General features: G+C 44.4%; 1 protein-coding gene across 1 annotated transcript in view; it reads right to left on the bottom strand.

The window, feature by feature from the left end:
* Positions 1-22,729, bottom strand: part of brsk2a (BR serine/threonine kinase 2a) — a 169,156-nt gene that overhangs the window by 65,700 nt on the left and 80,727 nt on the right. Inside the window, exon 2 of the mRNA XM_035157922.2 lies at positions 4,679-4,773. Coding sequence (XP_035013813.2) covers positions 4,679-4,773 — 95 coding nt within the window. The remainder of the gene's footprint in view (positions 1-4,678; positions 4,774-22,729) is intronic.

Here is a 22,729-nt window from a genome sequence, read left to right as displayed (position 1 = left end):
TCAAATCACTTTCTCCACCAGATTAGAGTTTCTCAATCATTTCTGGCTTGTAGAGCAAAATTTATTTCTCAGAATTGTTCATCAGACCAACAAATACAGAGTCGTCACGTCGTTGTGACATTGTAGAAGACCCATAATCTCTGCCAGACAGATGTTCTGTGGCCACTCTGACCTTTCATCAAACCTCCAAATCATCAATCATCATATAAATTTCACAGTTCCTAACACGACTACTATTTGGCAATGCCATATGGTGTGGATGCCATATTAATAGCTAAAAAAAACAACCTCTGCTGATAAGAAATGTTTGTGGGGACGTGTTGTTCCTGCGACGGCATCTGTTTTATCTCATCTCAGCAGGGCGTCTAACAGCATGACCACCTCTCTCTCTCCCGAGCTGTGCTCCGCTTCACCCTTCTACCCTCACAAGCCCAAATTCAAAAGAGCTTCACTGGGATCAGGTTTCGAAATATGTTTCAGTTTCGGTCTATATTTGGAAAGCTGTACAAAAAATGTATTTACCATGACAGATTATTGGCAACAACGATACAATAATGTTCAAATGTCAACCATAACATCAAATATTATATAATAAAAAGAAAATGTTGACATGTGTAATGACTCAGAAACATCAAACACAAAGCATGTTTCTTTGAGTCAACAACACGCTGACTGTTATCCCCACGTGGATAAGGCAGTTTCGTGGAGCTGGATAAACTCAGGATATATATTGTTTATTTTTTCCCCAAAGAAAACCTCTCTCAAATCCATATAACTCACAGTATAGTAGAAACTATGATTCTGTCTCTTTATGATGTTGACATTGCACAGACTACATGAACACAGCCTGGCCTCCCTGGGTATAGCCTGTTCAGCCTGTTACGCGGATTTCTGTTGCCAGGCTGTGTCCACTTAGTCTGTGCAGCGTCAACATTTTAGTTTAGTTTTCTATCGGTCACAGTGGTCAGGTGCTCTGCCACCATGTAGCCTCTGTCTCTCTCAACTCTACGGCCCAGACGCCACGGGGACATGGCAGCGGGAGAGCGAGAAGGGTCTGGCTGAGTTTCAGAGACATTAACGACTCCCTCGGGACAAACACACGCTCACAGACACGGGTCTGAGCTTTACTTTGTATCGGATCACAACACTCCACTCTGCTGAAATACTGTCACATGTGCACATATTGTGTATTCTCTCGCTGTCTGCTTCTCTCTCATTGTCTGAATACATGACAGGCAGCCACTTCCCACTGATGGAGCCTCTTATTACTATTCAGTTAACTCCGCTGTTAGATTTTCTGCTTAGATGTGAAGGGGAAAAAAAACACACTGGGCTGCAGCTGCTCTTTAAAGTAGTCAGGACTTTTTACCCTGGTTCCAAACTGACACGAAGTTCACAGACAAATTCATTATCCGAGACAATTCAATGTCTTTCTGGTTCTACAGTGTCATAGCCGGTGGGCCTGTGGACTGAAGAGTTCAACATTAGCTTTATAAAGTTCGACACACAGTGAGTGGAGACAATTAATTCAACCTGTCTCCTCATCTCCGCAGACCCTGTGACTCCCAAGGCCGGGCAGGGGAAGGACAGACGTTGAGGGATGACGTGTGTCATGGAGGATGACTTTGTGCACATGCATATGAAAATGTGTCTGTGTGACACATGTAGATGCATTCTTTTCAACTTTTGTGAGCGCGCGCATATGTGTGCACGTATGCATAAATGTGTGTCGTCAGCGGTGCCGCACACACACACACACACACTCACTCACCTGTCCAGGGGAGTCAGATTCTCCCCTAATGGCACCATTGGGACCCCAGACATTAGCATATTAAAAGGTGACATTTCACAGTGTGAGCCTGCACTCTGCAGCAGAGAGCAGCCCGATCACCCTGACAGTCTGACAGCCACACAGGCAGCTCCGAGACCAGACACGCAAGACTGTGCCGTGCAACACAGAGGGAATACGGAAAAGTGACTGCTGGATTTGAGACTGACAAAAAAACCCTGTCCAGCCGAAGTAGGAGTCCTGCGAATAGGGGAGTGGATTTGTAATCTGATGCGTGACACCGGTACCGGTGTGTCCCAGAACCAGAGGGAACTTTACAAGTGACCTCACCAACAGTTCACTGTTTATCCAGTAGGTAGAAGCTTTGAGTTACAATGGAAACAGCAGACTGCTTTGTGTCAGAGGGCAGTGAACAAATCAAAATCAAAACAAATGAATTTGCAGGATCTGTAGAAGAGGGATTTTGGGGCTGGAAGCCTTCTGAGCAACAGAGGGAGAACATATTGACCACAATGCATCGGCTAACGTCTTATTAATTTATCTGCAAAAATGTACATATAGTTTTTATGAGCCAAAATGTCGTCTGGACCTCAAACACCAACAAAAAGTATCGCTGTTTAGGTTTTGTGTTGAGTTTTTGTGTCAACTTGTGTTGACTCGTCAGGCAGTAAACAGTGTACAGCTAAAGGAAGTGTTTTCGACCGCATAACTGCTGTCTACACTGGAGGACCCAAAATATTGTCCGTTGCCGCTAAGAGGCTAATTCATCATTACACGATAGCCAACGGGTTCCAAGAATAAATAACAAACAACACAAACACACATATGATCACAGACACCACAACAGACAGACAAACAAACGCACTAATTTGTGCATTTGATTGATTACTAAAATGATCTCATCCACGACAGAGGGAGAAACTGGGCTGTTGCCATCAAAGATTTAATTAAATGTGAAATAATGGTGACTGCTTTTAGATTTCAGTCTCAAACCTACAAGACACATATTTAAAACTCTCTCCGTCAGAGGAAGCCCAGTCGCCCCCTGGCTCCTGCATAATTCATTCCTTGCCGGCACAAACGTGAACACACACCTGAAGTTACGGACACGCGCACTAACACACACCAGAGCCGAGCAGTTGAGAGAAGAGTGACAATGGCTGAGTTCAGTAATTGGCTCTGAACTGCCGCTTCAGCAAAAGCCTTGGACCTGTCAGTGTTCGGCATCAGTTGCCATCATTTTCCTCAGCAGGACAGAGACACCTGGGCCGGGACATTATCCTGCTACATTCCTCTCTGCTAACACTCCAGCAACTTCTCCTGCTACAGCTAATAATACTTCTGTCAGCGCAGAGGCAACGATGATGACCTCCCTGTCCCTCATGAAACTATTACACAGACATGTTGGAGTGAGCAAGAGATAGAAAGTGGGCGACTTCTGGAGCAAGACGGCGGCACTGACACGGCAAGAAGCTGATTACTACTGACTGTTTATCAAACAGCAATACCGGAGCACGGAGCGCTTTTCATCCCGAGTCTAATGACGTTGCCGCAAAAGTGATGCAAAGCGGATGATTCTTCCATTTGCTGATAACCTGCGCTCCGAGCAAACCCATCGGCTTCCTGCTCTCCTGCTCATAAGCAAACAATTACAGCGGGCGCTCCTCTCTGCATGCGTCCTGCGAAAGACAATTTTCAGGTTCTTGTCCTCATTTTGGTTTTCTTTGCAACTATTCCATCAACACAAGGGCCAATTTTTGCAGCGTGAATATTTTGAGTGGGCACTGAGGGGGGGTGCCCAGCAGGTGTCCTGGGGTGTAATGCGAAGAAATCGTTGGATCCTTCAAAAAGAAGCTATGTGGGTAACTGGATAAATTACAAAGAGGATTTTTTTCTTTCCTCCCAGAAGATTTTGAAGCGTTTTGGAGAGAGGCTTTGGTAATTGCAGCTGCTGAAACCTGCTTTATTGTTGTCTTACCCCAGGATTTCTCAGAGGCTCTGACTCCTGGCGGGGGAGCCAAACAGCTGACTCCTTCAGTTTGAAATTTGAAAGAGGATGAAATCAGTTGCTTCAAAAACCCACTGTTAACTACCTCAGCCAGTGATTTCACTCTTCATACGGATAATTCAACATTTTTCTGCAAGATCAACCATTGATTTGTATTGAAATTTAGACTCTCTAGAGGTCCACTGCTTCTAATTTTGATATTTGAAATGCTCCACGGTAGCAGCCCATATTTCATGTGTCACAGAGGTGGCTCTTTCAGGGACATCGCTGCTCAGTCGTATTAGGCAGATTTTTAGTGTGGCTTCATTCAGCTGGGTTACTGCTTATTAGGATTCTGGGGAGAGGAAGAGGAATGAAGGTCCCCAGCCAGACTTCAAAAGGGTCAATGTGGTTATGTGGTGTGTGTGTGTGTGTGTGTGTACCACTGCACCAATAGCACACACTGCTACATTTTGGTTAAAAAACTATAATGGCACTCAGTAGAGCACATACCTCTGCTAAGGCCAAACAGCCCCCTTATGTTCAATCAAGCTCACACTCCCAGATATCAATTCCCTAAACGTACCTAATTAACTTCATCAAAATTCATGAATTATTACCCGGGAAATCAGTGAAAATGTCAAAGATTAAAACTCGTGCAATTTTAAAGAAAGTAATAACAAATTCCTGGATCTGCCCCTTTGTCCAGATTTCAGCCAAAAATGTGTGGGTTCTTTTTTGGCCCATTTTCAATCCTTCCACCTATTTTTGTGGAAATCTCTTTAGTAGTTCTTGCGTAATCCCATCGACAAAAAAAACAACAAACAAAAACATAACTTCCCGGGCGAAAAATCAAAATCTTCAGCAACTACTATCGAAAGAACTGAGAGCGGTGAACTTACCTTCATTAGTACTGACTCGCTGAGTTTCTCCCGGTTAACAATCTTTATGGCGACTTTCTGGCATGTTACACAGTGGATTCCGAGCTTGACCAAGCCTGCAAAACAAACAGGAAACACGCACTTTATTAGGTTAAACAGGTCGAACATTGTTTAGATGTCAGCACTTATGTGGGACTAACAGCAAGATGATATGTGTTTATATGACACACAGGAAGCAGATGATATTTATGCACCGCACAGAATGGGAGTACATTATGTTGGGACATTTTAAAAGCAACTGTCGCATTAAAGTGATGTGTAAAGAAAATGTAAGTCTTGTGCTTTTGGGCTAAGCGCTAATGTGCATTGACCAGAATGATGTAAGACGCTTTGTGACCTCATGTACAGAATGCTGATAATGACTTCTGAAGTCGAGACACTTCCTTAAATAAACTGCCCTCTGGGGTTTGTTTCAGTCATAAAGGCAGTAAGTGAGTGGGCCATTTGTGCTATTGACTCCTATAATGCATTAAACTGCTGTAATGCAGTCGTGTTGAGCGAGCTAAAACAGACAATAAAAAGGTAGCCGTGACAAACGGAGGCATCGCAGAGCCAGAGGTCAGCCCCCCCCCCGGATGGAGCTCGTTACTGACCACGGCTCAAAAAAACAACAGGAGTGATGCAGTGTCGCACCAAGAATATATTAGGTTGTCACATTTCAACAGCACAGCAAAAAGTATTACTCTTCACTCGCAAACACACTGACACCCGATTTAAAGCGTTTGATGCACTATGCCTGTTCAAAGAAAACTCGTACTCGATTTGCCACAAACCCACAAAAAAACATCTCCGCTGATTTGCCTCAGCAAATGTCCCCAGGTATCTTTAGTCCAGCCACAAACAGGCGGGGACGCTTCGATGAGTGTGCAGCTACAGTGGAACAAAGTGGAGTGCTTGTACATATTTAATACAGGGGAGCCATGATGACAGCGCCAATCCATTTTCCGCCGGGGACCACAGGCGGGCAGACACGTTGGAAATATGTTTGCATCACATGGACTATACAAACTCAAACAAACACACACCTCTGCACAATCAAACGCTGCCGTGCCATTACTGATTTCCCCAACTGCCGGGCGGTGCAGCAGGGATGTGGAGACGTGGAAGGTGATTTCAGGATTTTTAAACCAAACTGCAGCAGTGGAACTCTCTAACGGCCGTGACGGAGAATTTATAGAAACACTGATGTGGAATCATGTGGATGCTTGCCACTCTCGCGGTGGCAGAGATGAAGATGGTGGAATTAAGTTAAGTGTCACTATGATGTGCCCGTGACAGAAATGGTGCAGTTACGATAAGAAACACGTCAATGGAGAGAAGTGATGTCTTGCAGCAAACTGGCCGGCTGACACGAACCAGACATGCGTGGGCTTCGAAACTCGCTCTCCCACCATCTCCATCAGAGTTTGATTTCTTTATGAAGCAGCAGAGGAGCGTCAATTGGCTTCAGGGAGGCGGTGGAAGGGAGAACCAAGTGTTCAGGGTGTCAAGAAGGTGAGGGGGAGACGTAGGAGGGAGATGGAGACGGAGTACGTAGGGACGAGCGTGTGAAAGATGAAGGGATAACGGGAAAGAGATTGAAAGTCAGGGATAGCGCATTAGTCAAACGACAGGCCACAGATAATTAAGCAATAATGGAGAGCATTGTGTGGGAGGGAGGCCCTAGCTTGGTAGTGGAGGGGCCGCGGGGGCCGAGAGTGGAGACACACGGAGGAGAGGAGCTGGGAGAGGGAGATTGAAAGAAAGCGAATGCTAAAATAGGAGAAGGAAAAAAAGATTTAAAGAGATTCGGAAGAGGAGTCGAGGCAGTTGAGCAGGAGGGGGAACAACAGACAAACCCATTAGCCCTGTGATGGTAATCATATGTTAATGGCTGCTATAGAGAAGCTCATAAGTCATGATAAACACATTAAAGAGAAACTATCTGCCTGCAAACACATGAAAAGTTAACTGGATTATTTGCCTAACTATCCATCTTCTGCCAAAGCCTGTGTTTGTGTGAGCAGAGGGCACATTAGCCGGAGCCAAACACGGAATGTTATGTTGTTACAACCACTTATACAAGTGAGTTCCATACATAGCACACCAGCGTCTTTCAAGACTTCAAACAACATGGGAACTAATAAAGCAGAACAAATGGTCATGGAGCAGCATACAGCTTAAAAGCTTGAATCACAATATGTGGCAGATAACACTGGCTCATTGGTCCAGATTAATGTACTGTATATTTTTGCCCTTTTTGGAGCATATTGTCATCATTTAGGTGTCGAATTTTGTCACGGGTGGGGAAACAGATGGAGGCAAATGTTATTTCCCAAATTAGGAATCCAAAATCAACACTGAATTAATTTTCCTCACCAATTTCATGCCAACGCGAGGAATATCATGTCCTTCAAATTTCCATGGTGTCAGAAGGACTTACATGTGAGGCTACCTGGTGCAAACTTTTAAAAAATACACATATTTAATAACTCAAACCGGAAATATATACTTTGTGAGCAATAAATGGTAACACAATTAGGAGAGTACAGCCATGCCAGCAGCTCTATGGGGCTTAAGGTACCTCACCATCTCAATTCAGCATGCTAACATTTTCCCATTAGTATTAAACACAGCGTAAAGCCCACAGATGGACGGATATATAAAGATGGACGACCCATCTCCACTTCCCTTTACTATCTAGAAATCAAGCCAAAATATCACAGATACAAACGCACACTCGTCCAATCCTGAGTCAGTTTCAGTTGAGTTTTATAGCATCAAATGACTAATGAAAACATACGAGAGATGTGAACTCGTGAAAGAACTACTAAAAATGAAAGAAAACGATTTATCTGACGTGTATTTTTACTTTTTTGTTTTGGTCCATGTCCCATCCATAACATGGAGGAGGCAGGGTTTAAGGGCTATACTGCAGCTGGCCACTAGGGGGCCATCAATGCAGTTTGGCTTCACTTTTGGAGTCTCATTATGTTGTCCATCTTTATATATTGTATATTGTGAGGCCATACATAACATTTGGACAAATAAAACTTTGCTGGCATGATATGATAAAAACTGAATCTTGAACACTGCGTTTCACTTGAGGTGAAAAACATCACCATGGTGCTAAAGTAAGTAAAGTCAGTCACCAAAGTCTGTAGATTAATATCTAGTCTACAGATTTATATAACTCTCCAAAATGGTTGTGTTTTATGTCCAAATCAGGAACAGAGATATTTCCAACTAATAGAGCCTAAAACAAGCTTGCTCATGTTACAGTGTTTGGGTGTTAGTGTACAGAAATCCATAAAGCTCTTTGTCAACACACTATTTGCACATAATCTAAGTGTGCACTAGGGACTATAGAGTCATATTTACCAAACCAGAATGTACTGCAAAAAGACAAAAAAATACACACTCAAACTATTTTCAACGGAGGACAGAGGAAAGATGAAGTAAATAAAACAAATCAGACTATGAGGGAATATGTGTTTTTTGGCTTTTGGTTTAAATCGAATTCACTACAAATAAACTCAACCCACAAATATCCTCATGGTTATATACTCCAACAAGAAATTCATGCAATTAACGACATAAGATTTTCTCACAGTAGTTATGACTTTGCTTGTCTCAAGTAGGTTGTAACATCTAATTAACATCAGCTCCTCTATGACCTAAAATTAACCACTCAACCTCCTACTCACTAATGTCCTGTAATGAGGGTGAGTGCCCTAAACTCCTCGTGCCCCTTCTACCTGTCTGCGACGATACCCTGGAGGAAACACTTCCAGCTCTGTGCGAATACGCCGAGCTAAACCCGGAGCGGTGAGGCTGGAGGGAAGGGTGTATAGGAGATGCCCGGGGATTCATCTGGATCTGACTGGGCCGAGTAAGATAGGCCGTCTTTGAACATAGCTTCAAACATAAGGCTTTGACTGAGAGCACAAAGGGTCAGAGTCTCAAGCGGGGAATACAGAGAGGATCACGGCCAGGGTTTCCCAGTGTGTGTGCACGGTCGTGTGTGTGTGAGTGCATTTCATTTTAACTTGATTACTTGCAGTTGCATTGAGGTTTTACACACACACATGGACAAAAACAGGCTGTGCAGCTGACCTGAGTTTGCCACACCAGTGAATGAGCAAGTGCATTGATCTCTCCTCTACTTCGCCCTCCTCCCCAATCAATAGCGTCAAAAGCTCTCGCCTTCACAACAATCTCAGAATAATGTCACTGGCTGTGGACTTATGGAGTGGAGGGGCCACCATGAACTGACCCCGAGCGCTGCAGACCTCGCTTCTCATGCGCCTGTGATTAATGATGTAATGTGGAGGGATTGCTGGAGAAAGACACGGGATGAGGACTTGGGTCAACGGCTCAGCGAGCGTCAGAGTGTTTCTCTGCACAGTGCTGGAATCTGCTGGATTGCTGCGAGTCATGGTTTTCAATCATCACCCCGCTGGCTTCTACAAGTCAGGGATGACTAGAAATTTGAATAAAAGCCGAACTGATTGCGTGTCGATGGAGTCGGCCATTTATGAGACGAACACAAGAGAACTAAGGGTGAGGAATCAAGAGTCAGTGTAAGAAAAAGAAAAAAGAAGGAAAAGAAATGACTAACTCATCATTAATTAAAAACAATAGCGCACAGCCCGTTCTAAGCCTGCCTATTGGGAATGGGCTGTTTGCTTGGCAAGCAATAATTAAGCTGTGGCAAGTTAAGGCTGAGGGACTAGAGTGTTAAAAGTGACCAATCGAAGAAAGGGAACATCAGCCACTGTCTCCGTCTCCAAAGTCTCAAAGCTCAACTTGACGAGCAAGCAACTGTCGGACGGTTATGACCAGTTCCGAGCACGTAAGGAGGGGCGGGTTTACACTTATCTCAGCCCTGTGCTTCTGCAAGCAGAGCAGAAATGCCATATATGGGCCATATGTGTGGGCGAATCTGGAGACTAAATAAATGCACGGATATGTTGCCTGTTCAGTTTAATTCATGTCAAAGTTTATTAATACTGAACGTATAGTATGTCCTAATCGCACTAAATCCAACACTGCACTTTCTTATGCCCTTAAAAGTACACAATGCCAAATGTGTAGGCGATAAGATGAGCGATTTCTTGAGATATGCATTCCACATACAGACAGACAGATTTCTGGAATAAGTTATTTCACTGAAAATGTGAAATTCCTAGAAACTAAAGAACATTGTGGCAGTGCGTCTCTTGCTCTGCATCACTGATCCATGTGCCAGCGCTGATTCGGTAATGAGCTTTTTGTCTCACTTCACTGTCTCTTCGAGTGATTGTGTTTCATCATATCACAACTGAACTTGCTGACATCTGTTATGAAAACATCTCTAACATTTGTCAGAGGGTTCATTCATCACGGCAGCATCTAGGTGAACTTTCTGAACATGTGTCATAACCATAAGTTTGGGAAAAGACATGATTTTCAGCAGGGCTGTCTGAATGAGAGTGAGAGCCATGTACAAAAGTATATTTTGACCCTTTGACGCATAATGAGAGTTGCCACTGGGCCTTGGTTTGTATGTTTATGACCTGTCTTTCCCTTGGGGTTGGTTAAGCCTTGCATAGCAGCCAGGAAACCACGAGACAACCCTTTCCTCCTTCAGTGTTAACCTGTGAGAGGTCTTTCCGTTCCAGCTAACGAAACAAGCTGATTAGTCTTGGTTGTATCATCGGGCAGAGCTGGGACATCCAGGAAGGAGCAGGTAGGAGAAGAGATTGACCCTGAATGTGCGGCTGATTTCCCCTGCCATCGATCTGAGACACGTGGGGGAACGAAGGAGAGCAAAGAGGAGAGAAGACAGGAAGCTCCTGCTTGTGTTCAAGCCTATAGCAGAGGCACTTAACCATCTCCACCATGCTATAGCCACACACATGTTCCATGTTTTCAAGCTTTATCCTCCTTGCAGCGCTGGCATCAATGCGGTAAAGATCTTTACGTAATTTCCATGTGGAAGCGACTACTCGGAGAGGAGAGCAAAGGATGAGAAGGAGATGCCTCCACTTGCTCCACCTCTCTCACTTTCAAACTTGATCTCTCAGAAGCCCTAAGCCAATGCCAGCAGATGGTAGTAGCTTATGTTGGCTTAGCTTTCTCCCCCTGAGGCGCTGGCTTCGAGAAGCTCTTTGCCCTTAGGCACAGATCTGTGAGCTGCTTTCCGCTTATGCTCTCTAACCCTGGATGCTCTAGGTGGGAGCTGCAGCTCTGTTCTGAGATCAGCCTCCGAGAGGAAACACAATGTGCTACCAGTGCTAACTCCAACAACTTCCTGTGGCCACATGGAGGGCCCCTGCAGCAGGGCGTGGGAATCCTCTCCAGCAGGGTGAGAGGGCAGAGCCGAAGACCTACCATCAACCACCGCGGAGCTGTGGGCTGTCTCTGCCTGTTACTCATTAAGTACAAACAAGCTCATACAGACAGATTTAATAATGACAAATGTAAAACAATCAAATGAAATTAGGCTCCCTTTCGGTTTTGTTTGCTGTGCATACGACAAACACAGATTTCCTGTAATCTCATCAAACAGTAATGTGTCATCAAACATATCTGTGGGTGGTGACTGGAACAGAAACACATGTTTTCCTTGAAGCTCTACTTTATAATCTATATTACAGTTTGCAGTGGGGGTAGTAAAGTGCACTAATTAATACCCTCGTACACTGAGGTACATTTGCATTTGTAGAAAAATAATATAGTGAATCCCTCTGGCACATCTATTGTTGTTGTATCAAATAGTATTTGTACTGTTAATATGTGAACTATGTATTTACCAAAGCAGGATGGCAGAGACAGAAACTCAGTATAAATGTATTATAGGAAAAGGAAAACAAAATAAATGAGAAGATTCATATGTAGTTAATAACAAATGTGTGGATTTGATTTTGTTTAGTTGTAATTGGTTTGACCAAATTGTCAAACCAAGTATATCTAAAAGCAAGTACTTACTTAATAAGGTAGAGAAGTTAACATGGTATTTTTACTTTTACTTCAGCACAGTTTTGTCCTTTCATTTATACTTTTATTATTTAGTATTACAGGTAAAAGTATTTGCAGAGTGTAACATAATCCCTAATACAACCATCTACTACATCATTATGACTCATTTTGATAAAAACTAAAAATCAAGCTAAACATTTAACATATAAAAGCACTAAAAAAGTATGTATAAGTAAAGTACAGATACAAGAAATACGTATGTACACAAGGTAAATGTACTTTGTTACATCCCACCACTGTATATGAAGCTTGTGAGACTCTGAATCCCTGCCACAAAATATTTAATTTCCAATCAGTTTCTACTTTCCCCCTCCGTTCTATTTAGTTCTCCAGTTTCTCTGTGTGCTTGTTTCTCCCTCGTTTCTCACTTTCTGCCAAGTTTTGCCTTCATTCCTTCTCCACCCAGTCAGTCGGAGCTATTTCCCCTCCTCTCTATTCATCCTCTCATCCATCTTAAAAAAAAAAGAGAGAGATGGAAAATGCCAGCAGAAAGCTGTTGAGTCATACTGTGCAGGAGGGAGACAACATGTCGAAGATCAGACAATGCTCACTCGTTACTCCATGAATGCACTCTCTCTGTCTGTTTCTCTCCTCCTGCAGCTTCTTTCTGCCCTTTTCATTCACGGAATCTCTCTCTCTCTTTCTCCTCCTGTTTTTTTGCATTTCCGCTCAGCCATGCATGACGTTCGTCTACCCAGCCTGAATTCCCCTGCAACCCTCTAAACCCTACCAGCCAAAAGCAGCGGCAACAACATCAGTAACAACAGAGGCCCAGACCAACAGAACAGCTTCAAAAGCAGGAAGAGCAGTTTAGCCCTGGGGTGCTGGAGCAAGGAGGGAGGCACACTGACGCATGCATACAGAAACCTGCGTTATAAAGCCAACTCCCTGCACTAAACAGGCATCTTTACTGAATACAGAAATGGAAGTTGTGTTTTCTGTGTGCCCCCCCCCTCCCTTTCCAGAGCACCCTGGAGATGTCAACGATTCAGGAGTTGCAGCTAAAGGGCATTTCTAAGTTCATTAAAACAGTCTTTTATTCTCACCGTGATTGCGAGTGCTTTGACTTAATGGAGTGAGGGAGTGTGCTCTCCATTATTATTCTTGAATAATATAGATTTACACCATTAGCTCCGGTTCAGATATGATCAATGTCTCTCCATCTGAAAGCTCAATCTATGCATGAAAACAGCCGGGAGCCAATTTACTTAGCGCGGATGCTTGACCCGGTGCACAGGTCCTAGCATTCTCAGATACAGATACACTATCAGCGCTTTTAAACAGTGGATTTCCATAATATCCGACACTGCTCAGTTGAAGATTAAATGTGTGGGAACTCAGTTTATTTTTGATTACCTCTGTAACTGATAATTCAGTGGGAACACAGACATACACAACGCTGTACAGTCCATCCAGGAGAAATATGTGCCATCAGTTTTTCTTATGTGTTTTCTTATGTGTTTTGAGTGTACATGTTTGATTTGGGGTGTTTGGTATATGGTGAGTGGGTACATGGATTTGGAAAGTCAATTAATTTCGACAACTATAGTAAAATGAAGCTGCCTTGTTGTAAGATTGAGTTGTAGACTGAGTCTCACACCTGCCAAATCCAGGATCATGGTGTTGAAGAGGGGGGTGGTGGACAAGTGTTGCTAATTTTTTGGATACCAATGCAATGAGGCTGCAGGCTGACAGAGTGAATTCATTACTTTTTTCTTATTGATTAAGAGTAATGTCCTGTTGAAGATTTATAAAGACAAATCCAAGTCTTTTAACATTGTGTGTTTGCAGAGTCTGACTCCACTTCATTCACATCACTTCTAATCGTATATATCTGAAGAGATTGAAATAAAACAGCTGTAGACAAGTTAACCTCACCATCTTCTCTCAAATGCCGAAGGTCATGGTTCAAAAATATTAAGTCTGAAAGCTTCATTTATTAACATGATGTGAATAAATATTCAGTTTGGAAAATGCCATCCCCGACAGTGACATGAATCCAAACAGTGAGAAGCCTCTTTCTGTGAGAGCTGCAGAAACACTCAGTTCAGTACTGGTTGTACAGTGGTGTTACAGAGCGCTGGTTCTTCCCTCTCAGACTATCACTGACAGGGCAGGAGTTTAATGAGAGCACACAAACTGACAAGTTTAATTTAGACCTGCCATCAGGTTAATGGGTTACAGTTGTTACAACGTACCAGCAACATGTTTGTTATTTTAACCAGGTCATCAAGTTCACGATGGAGGCTGCAGAAAGAACCTCCAGATGACTGGTTTAGGATGCTCCATGGGCCAGTGCTGCTGGGACACAACCTGTGGTCTGATCAACCCAGACTGGGTGCCCTGAATGAGGGGGTGTGCGATCTTGAAAGACCAGAAACAACCGATGACCTCCGGACCATCACTGAGGATATGTCCCAGAATGCATCTTTGAATCATACACAAACACCAACAGAGGGCGATGAAGTTCTTGGTAGTTTCCAGGCAGCAATCTATTTTGTCAAATTCTGAAACTAGTTTGAGAGCGACTGCGCCGATCGCCCAGAGGCAGCGATGACTGAGTGATCCACTTAGTTACCTAACAAGCTCTCTGATTGGCAGATCTTACAAACTTCCCACCCCTTGCTGAATCAGTATGGAGATGTATGCACGGATATGTCCTCAGAAGCCCATCACCTGCACGGTGGAAGACACCGGCTTCACACACTCTTTTCTGCCAGCAAGGCAAACAAGTCTCATTGCCAGGAGTAACTAACGCAGCAGAAACTAGCTCAAAGAGTTCAGGCTGTCATTTGTTTGACTGTGCAAAAAGTTCTTGGATGTTGATGACTTTGAGCTGGAAACATATGGCAGGCATACTAAATATTCTCTTGTTTGCCAGATATCCACACTGGAGTTTATGTTTACTGAAACCATCTCACTTCCTGACAAAATGCTGTATTCAGTTTGCTCAAGATCCTGTGATTAAACACGTCCGAATGAAAGCAAAAGTCGGGGAGAACTTTTTTGGGGTAGAAACTTTTAGCTCTTGTTGGGGAGTCGCTCTCTCCATTAAGTTGATCAGAGGCTGTGATTTCTCCCCTGAATCTTTCTGCTGAGATGTCACCACAGATTCTAAATATCCCTCTCCGAATTCTGGCCCGATGTGACTGGAGGTCAGGCCCCAGAGCCGAGTGAGTGTGACACTGTCAGAGGAATGTTCTGCCCCAACCCCGAATGGGAACATCAGAGCAAACATGAGTGAAGACGAGGCAGAGAGATACGGGGGGAGATGAGAAAAAAAAAAAAGCAAATAAAAGAAGAAGGCCATGACAATTAGGCCAGTGACAGTGGGATAAGGATAAAAATGCCTATACATATATACAGAGAGAGATAGATTCTGGGAAAGTCAAAACACAGAGAGAAAGTGGGGCCTAGGAGGGCGGAGCATGGATACTCAGATCTATTTTTAATGCCCTTGACTGGGGATCGGCAAAAGGAATGTATAATTACAGCCTCATGAATAATGCAAGCAGGCTTCTTTTAATTAGCCACACCAGGGCCAATGCAGCAACTGCAGCAGACGGGACAAACACATGCACGAGCGTGTGCACGTGTACACAGTCAACTACAGTATAAATATACATACTTGTACACACACATGTACTGACACACTCCTCTGGGGAGACAAGGAGTCAAATGAAGAGGCGAAATGATGAGCTAAGTATTGGTGCCTCGGTGATGACTCTGTGATAAGGCTTCACAGCGAGCGGAGCCCCTCGACACCATTCAAAGCGCTGCACTCTGTCTGCATGTCATGTGTTAGATAACCCCCATATAAAAGTATGAATAATTAAACATCTGACTGGATAATATTACAAAACCTCACTGTAACCACCGAGAGACATTCTGGCGACGGCGGCAGTGCCTTCCCTCTGTATTTCTTACACACATGTGCACTCACATGCGTGCCCTCGAACATGCCAGAAACACACAATCACTGGCACACGGAGCACTCAGCCAATTGTGTGGGCTGCAGAGGAGACAGGAGATGAAGAAGCAATTAATCAAAAGGTTCCTCATCTATAATTCAGCTTGAGTTATTTCATTAATTAAGAGTGTTTGGGTTTTCCATACAACGCTTTCATTAACAAACATGAAGCTGGAACCAACTTTGGCGTGACAAGTTCTCATCAGCTCGTCTTAATAACCCGCGCTCTCCCGAATGGAGATTGAAACAGAAGCTCAACCACAAATAACTCAAATCAACTCCCTCCGCACATCAAGACGAGGCAGGAGGTTGGATCCAAGACGGGAGCAACGCATCAAAACGCCGGCAGGATGTTGTTGGGTTCTTATCTGGCAACTCCACTTTGCCCATCTTCAGAGCCTTAATTTGTAAGCTAATTTGTGGCTGGCAAAGACAGGCTTGAGTATGGGAGAGGATATTGGATGTAATTCGATGTCTCACTCCATCTTCGTCTGCTGATTGGAGTTTAATTGGCAATGAGGGTGCTGTGTTCCCACTTTGGGGCAGGCAGGGGAGATGAGGGCTTGAGCACGTAGACTGAAAATGAGTCCTGCGGTTTCGCAAGAAAAACTGGAAACACCCACTCAGCGGTGGAAACTTTGCTTCACACGGCTGAAGGAAAATGCATCAAACCCAAAAATGGCCAAAAGACAAACTACTGTGTCCTTTTATTCTTTATCTGGCTAATAATTTAATCTCTGTCTACAACCATAACCACAGGCCACAGCAAAGAGCCCATTCCAGACAGTCTTGTTTAGATCTGATACTGCAACAGTTTCTAGAGATGGTAATCCAAAATTGGATTCATACAATTGCTTGTCCTGCTGTGTTGTTTTATAAATCATTGAATAACAGCAGGAAGGATTGTGCAAGGTGAGCACAAGCCCCACAATTACGGTCAATATGCACAAGGTTGTTCCATTTTAAACCTACAGTGTGTGGATCTGGGACAGAACAATCTCCTATTGAGTGAGAGTGTGTGTGAGTGTGTGTTCAAGACAGGGGGCCACCTCCTGGTGTGTGACAGTGATAGACACACACACAAACGCACACTTTTCCTGATCAAAAGTCAAAAGGTTCAAAAATGCTCGCTAGTGGTTTCCTCTCCGGGCTTTTCCTCCTCCTCCGTGCGATGTCTTTGTTGAGTCTCTCTTCTGTACGTGTGTAAAACATACACCGCGCGGGAGAAAGGTCAAAGTGTCAACGCTTCACCATTAGTGTTTGGTGCGAACGGAAACACCTCCAGGCGCAGAAACGATGAAGACAAGACAGACGCCTTTGTGTGTGTCAGACAACTGACTTGCAGTGCAGCATGGGATGTCCCCCCCCCCCATCTCCTGTTGATGTGATGCACAAGAACTATCCCACCAAAACATCCATGTTGGGAGGCAGACCTGCACAAGAGGAGTGGAAACTATTATCTCATGCAGATGGTGGAGCACAGGCAGCTGCTGTCCAGCGCGTCACTGTAATTCACTTCATTCTCCTGGGTGATAAAAATGCCTAGGACATGATTTGAGCCCTAGATTTGCCCACTTTACCATTAACACCACTGAAAACCCACAAGTGAGATTAAAAGCATTTTGATTTATTCCAAGATTTAAGGGACATCAATAGATCAAATCATTAGAGGACCTGCGGGACAATATAAGCATTTTAAAATAATATTTGCAAAGACACTTCTCTGATTAATGCTCGACATCAGGGAGAGTGGGTGAAACCTGGGGCGCTGAATCACTGCGCCATCGCGCCTTGAGAAAAACTAAGACACAATAATGTATGATCTTACCGATGCTGTTTTTCAGAGTCATAACCAGTGCATGTGTTGCGATGAGTCATTTGGAACAGTTTCCTGTTTTCACTATTTTTACATCTATGCATAATCCATGTTAAACGCACATTCTGCAGGCCATACATTGATAAAATAATTTGTAGATAGAATTAATCCTCCAGTCACACTCTTGGCATGTTTTCATACTTTCATACTTGAGAGATGTGCAAGGAAATGTATCTGTCTTTTTCATGGCTAATATACCTGCACTTCTACCATCTCCAGTTTTCCTTCCAGCAAAAGCATGGATTCACAAAGAACTCCAGCTGAAGCCACTCGATATTTGCCTCCTCAAGCGATCCTTGCTTATGCAACCTAATATATTGGGCCGTGCATGCGACGTCCCAGAGGGAGGGGCTGCGCAGGAAGGCGGGAAGGGGGTGGAGACAGCGTGCCGTGTGTGACAATGAAAAGCCAGGCGAGTTGAGGGAGGTGTCGCGGTGGGTGGATGCGTCGGTAATTACCCCGGTGGCCATTGGTGGAGCTGTTGACATCTCTCTCTCTCTCTCTCTCTCTCTCTCTCTCTCTCTCTCTCGTGGAGTGGGGATAATTTGAGAGTCTTCTGGCTAAATCAATGCGTCAGTGGCAGCTTGCTCATTACCCAAGCCACCGTTGCATCTCAATGAGGCAACAAGGGAATTTCTATTAGCCACTCGGAGCTCGATCTCTCCCTCTCTCTCTATATTTCCCCCCCCCCGCCTCGAGCTTGAGTCCCTCTATCATTTTCACTTTGTCCCCTATTCCCTATCCACAGTCAATCAGTCACTCTTCCTCCTCGCTCAGTCTCCCCTTGTTTTTGCTATTGCCTGATACATTTCTCTCTTTTTCTTCCAACCCACCCCCAAACCGATTGTTCCCCGGAGACATAAGGAGCGATGGCTCTGCTGTTGCATCATGCACTCCTACCATAGCTGCTGCGGTTTGAGTGCGCGCTTGTGTGTGTGTGTGTGTTCATGCATGTGTAAAAGAATGTGCGTGTGTGTGTTTGCATGACTACATTTATATAGATATAGGCTTGAAAAGTTTGTGGGAAAATATCTAATTCCAGAAAACAAGATCCCAAATTCCCGTTCTAAAGAAAGCTGAGCTCTGACCCTGCTCTTCAGCTTGTCTGTATTTATCAGTGATTCTGTGTTCCTGCAAGTGTGTGTGTGTGTGGGTGTGTGTGCCCGTGCTTGCGCAGTGCACATGTGAGTTCCAGTGAGTAACATCCCACCGCTGAATGGAAATGAAAGCGGCTCTGGAGAAAAGCCAAGGCCCAGATTGCCTGCTTTCTCAGAGACAAGGCTCACGTCACAGGGCTTGGAACATTGCCTTGTACAAAAAAGCGCAGACACACACAAACTGGACACACATTCACACACAGACGTGCAGGGAAGCACTAAAAGGGAAGTACACAAAGCGGAACACCAAGGGCACTACTCTCTGGGAGTCCATTTCACCTGGCCTTTTTACTGCACAAGACTGATCTGAGAGCGAGATGTCTGACGAAAGAAAAGGGTAAATTGTGCCTTAACAGCGAAAAGCAATAAGAGATAAAAGGAACGTATAGTGAGTGAAGAAAGAACAGCTAATGTTAATAGAAGAGTAGAGTCAACAGTCAGCGGGAGAGGAAGACAAAGAGGAGCGAGAGAGAGAGAGAGAGAGAGAGAGGCGACAAAGTGTCAGGTCTGTGTTTTCCACCATGGGAAACAGAGAGCAGAGAGACATCTGTTCAACACGACTTCAGGGGGCTTTTACTCTGATGTCAGCCTGTCACCACATGCAGGACCGCAGGAGAAGATACATGCAGAGAGCCTGAATACACACACACACACACACACACACACACACACACACACACACACACACACACACACACACACACACACACACACACACACACACACACACACACACACACACACACACACACACACACACACACTATAGCATGCACTGTCCCTCTTCCTTTCGCCTGTCTCCCTCTCTCCATCATGACAAACCTACAGCTAAACAGAACCGTTATAAGAAACAGGAAACAAGACTATGTGGCTTCATCCATTGAGCTTTTCATCTACCATTTAGACTTTATGTGATTTGTTATGTGACTTTATTTTAAAACAATTATTATTACTATTATTCCATTGATGAATAAACAGATTTCCAGTATAATGCTGAACACGTGCTACAAATAGAAAACCATTTAGCAATACTGATTAATAACAGATCATCATAAGTCCTTTTTGGCCCATATTTGGAAGTAATGTGTAACTAACACCACTGCTTCTGCCAGTCAAAAGTAGTGTAACCCAACATAACAGTGCTGTAAATGAGTGAATCAATCAATCAATCAGCATTAGCTCTTACAATAGCTGACAACACTAAACTGATATAGACAGGTGTATCATGAAGAATTTAAATAGACATTTAAAAGAAACTCAAAAGTTACTTTTCCTAGTTACTACTTTTTATTTTGTAATTAGCATGAAACAGTTGAAATAAGTAACTAGTACCAGTTACTAATTGCTAATTTTCAGTTACTTGCCTGACACTTCCCACTAACAGTCACCCATTAATTCCATTAGAACAGATTAAACCTGAGAAGAGCCGAGAGAGGAAAGCTTCAATAAACTATTTAAAAATGAGCCCTTTTGTTCAACTGTAGAATTAATCTATAAACTCTGTAATTGTCTTCATTAGCTGTTTGGCGTTTTCAAAATGTCACCGGCCACGACGTGACACCTGACTGCCCCCCCCCCCTTGCCGACAGCAGCGGGCGGTGAACTTTTCCAGACCTCTGTTCGCCGTCTTGTTCATCTCTGAGGCCAGCGGCAGTGAAAATACTGCAGTCATTAAAATGATAATGATACAGACGGAGCAACTGACGATGTATTGATCAACGCAGCACCCCCCCCCCCATCTGTGGCGCTTCACACAGCCATCAGACGCATGTGTGTGTGTGTTTGTATGAATGAAGTGTGTTACGCGTGTATTGTCAATAATACTAGAGCTCTTTACTGCTGGACATAAGGACAGTAATCGCTCAGAGCGCAGTCACAGAGTCAATTTGTACCAGTAAGTGATCACTCACACACACACACACACACACACACACACACACAACACACACACACACACACACACACACACACACACACACACACACACACACACACACACACACACACACACACACACACACACACACATGCCTAATGTCAGTGCAGAGAGTGCTGAAGCATTAGTCATGTTTGCAGGAGCTGATGCTGGCTTTTATAAATCATGTTAATGCTCATGAAGCTGTCAAAGGAGCCTTGCAGACATGGGAGGTATCCCTGACATGCTTATTACATGTTGTACATCACTGGACAGGGATGTGTGTCCTGACTTAACGGCTCTGAATGAAGCTGCCGCAATGCAATGATGCATGTTGCAGCCTGATGGACACGTGCGAGGCGGTTTGGAACGTGCCACATCACTTCGAGACAGAAACACAGATTTGACTGAGGACCTCTCAAACACCTCTTCACTTATCCTTCAATGGCAAGAGCCCTCCTCAGTTTCACGCTCGTGATGGGGAAAGACTCGAGTACGAGTAAAACCAATCTCTGCATTCCGTCGCTCGTCCGTCACAGGCCCATCTCATTTGGAAGAGATGTGCTCGCCGTGCATGTCTGAGCAACAAATGCCAATCAAGTTGTCAGGGGCGTTGACGGACAATCCCCTCCGCCACTGATGACTGATGGAGAAGGTTTGAGAGGGGCGGGTTGAGTTCACATCAAAGGCTCTGCGAGTGGCTGGCTGGGTCAGCGGGGGTTGCTATGGCATTGCTATGGAGACAAGGCGGACGTAGAAGTGGTTTATGTCGGACGCTAATGGGTGGTCCACACCCGAGGTTAAAGGAAAAGGCGAGATATGTGCGTGGGTGTGTGCGCACTTGTGTTTACTTAAGGATGTGCTCTTGGATTTGCATACACGTTGTCAATTCCATCCTACATGTGTGTGTGTGTGTGTGTGTGTTGAACTTTGCCAATATATAGTCATGCTCTGACTGGTGTGTGGATTTCCCATTACTGCAGCAGTGCATAGGCCATAGACCCACACACACACACAAACACACACCAACCTGCCCAGAGCTGATGACGCAAATAGCCTTACAACTCTGGCTTGGTGCAGCGCACAAGTGCAGACAGGGAGGGACAGGAAGAAAAGAGAGATGGAGAACAGAGAGAGAGGAGGAGGAGAAAGAGGAGGAGGAGGAAGAGGACAGAGAGAGGAGATTACTGTCTGAGGAGTTCTATGAGTGGAATACAATCTGTCCCAAAAGCATATACATTTACTCAGGCAGCCCGAGCCATCAGGGAAATTAATCCAACCACTAATCTGCATGATCATATCATCCGTTAACCTATAGCCTCATGACTCTCCTAGTCTGGGGAGAGAGAGAGGTCACATTGAGTAAAAGAATGAGAAAGAGAAGGTGAAGGAGAAGTGCAAATCAATATTTGGAGGAGATGGGGTGTTACCAGCTCCAGCCAGTTGGGGGCTCCCTTTTGCCTCACCCCCCAACCCTTCTATTTTCTCTCCCTCGTTTTCACTCCTCCCAACTCTCCTGCATCTCTGCCAGAGGCCTCCTTTACATTTGCCGTGTAACTTTGTTTGTATTTGATGCCTTTCAACTGCTCTCTCTATCTGGTTGTTTCTCTCTCCCTCTCTCTCTGCCCTTCTTTCCCATTCCTTTCAATCTCAACCCCATTCTGTCTTTCTCTCTTTTTGCAGGCACTGCAACCCTGTCTAGTCACTGTGTGGTTTTACTGCAGAGACGCACAGAAAAAGACAAACGGCCATCAAAATTAGACAGTCAGAAAGAAAAGGTATATAAGGAGATTGGAGGTGCAGAAATAAGCAACAACAATAAAAGAATTGAGAGAGAAAATACACAATACGTGTTCCTGATTGTAGAGGCTGAAAAATAATAAACATGGACATCAAATACACAACAGACACATGTGCTACAGAGAGCAAATGATCCGTACACGCACAGGGATGCTGACACTCTTGAGAGGACAGCGCTGTTGTTGCTAGGAGAGGAGCAAAGGTGGGAGGAGGGGAGAAAAGAGGGTGATGATGAAGAGGAGGAGGAGGGGGGGGCAGAAATGAAGGGCTGATGGGGAGACAGTTGGACAGA

This window comes from Hippoglossus stenolepis, chromosome 5 (assembly GCF_022539355.2).
Source record: "Hippoglossus stenolepis isolate QCI-W04-F060 chromosome 5, HSTE1.2, whole genome shotgun sequence".
Classification (NCBI taxonomy): domain Eukaryota; kingdom Metazoa; phylum Chordata; class Actinopteri; order Pleuronectiformes; family Pleuronectidae; genus Hippoglossus; species Hippoglossus stenolepis.
The sequence above is the reverse complement of the archived record's forward strand: the minus strand, read 5'-3'. Positions and strand labels throughout refer to the sequence as shown.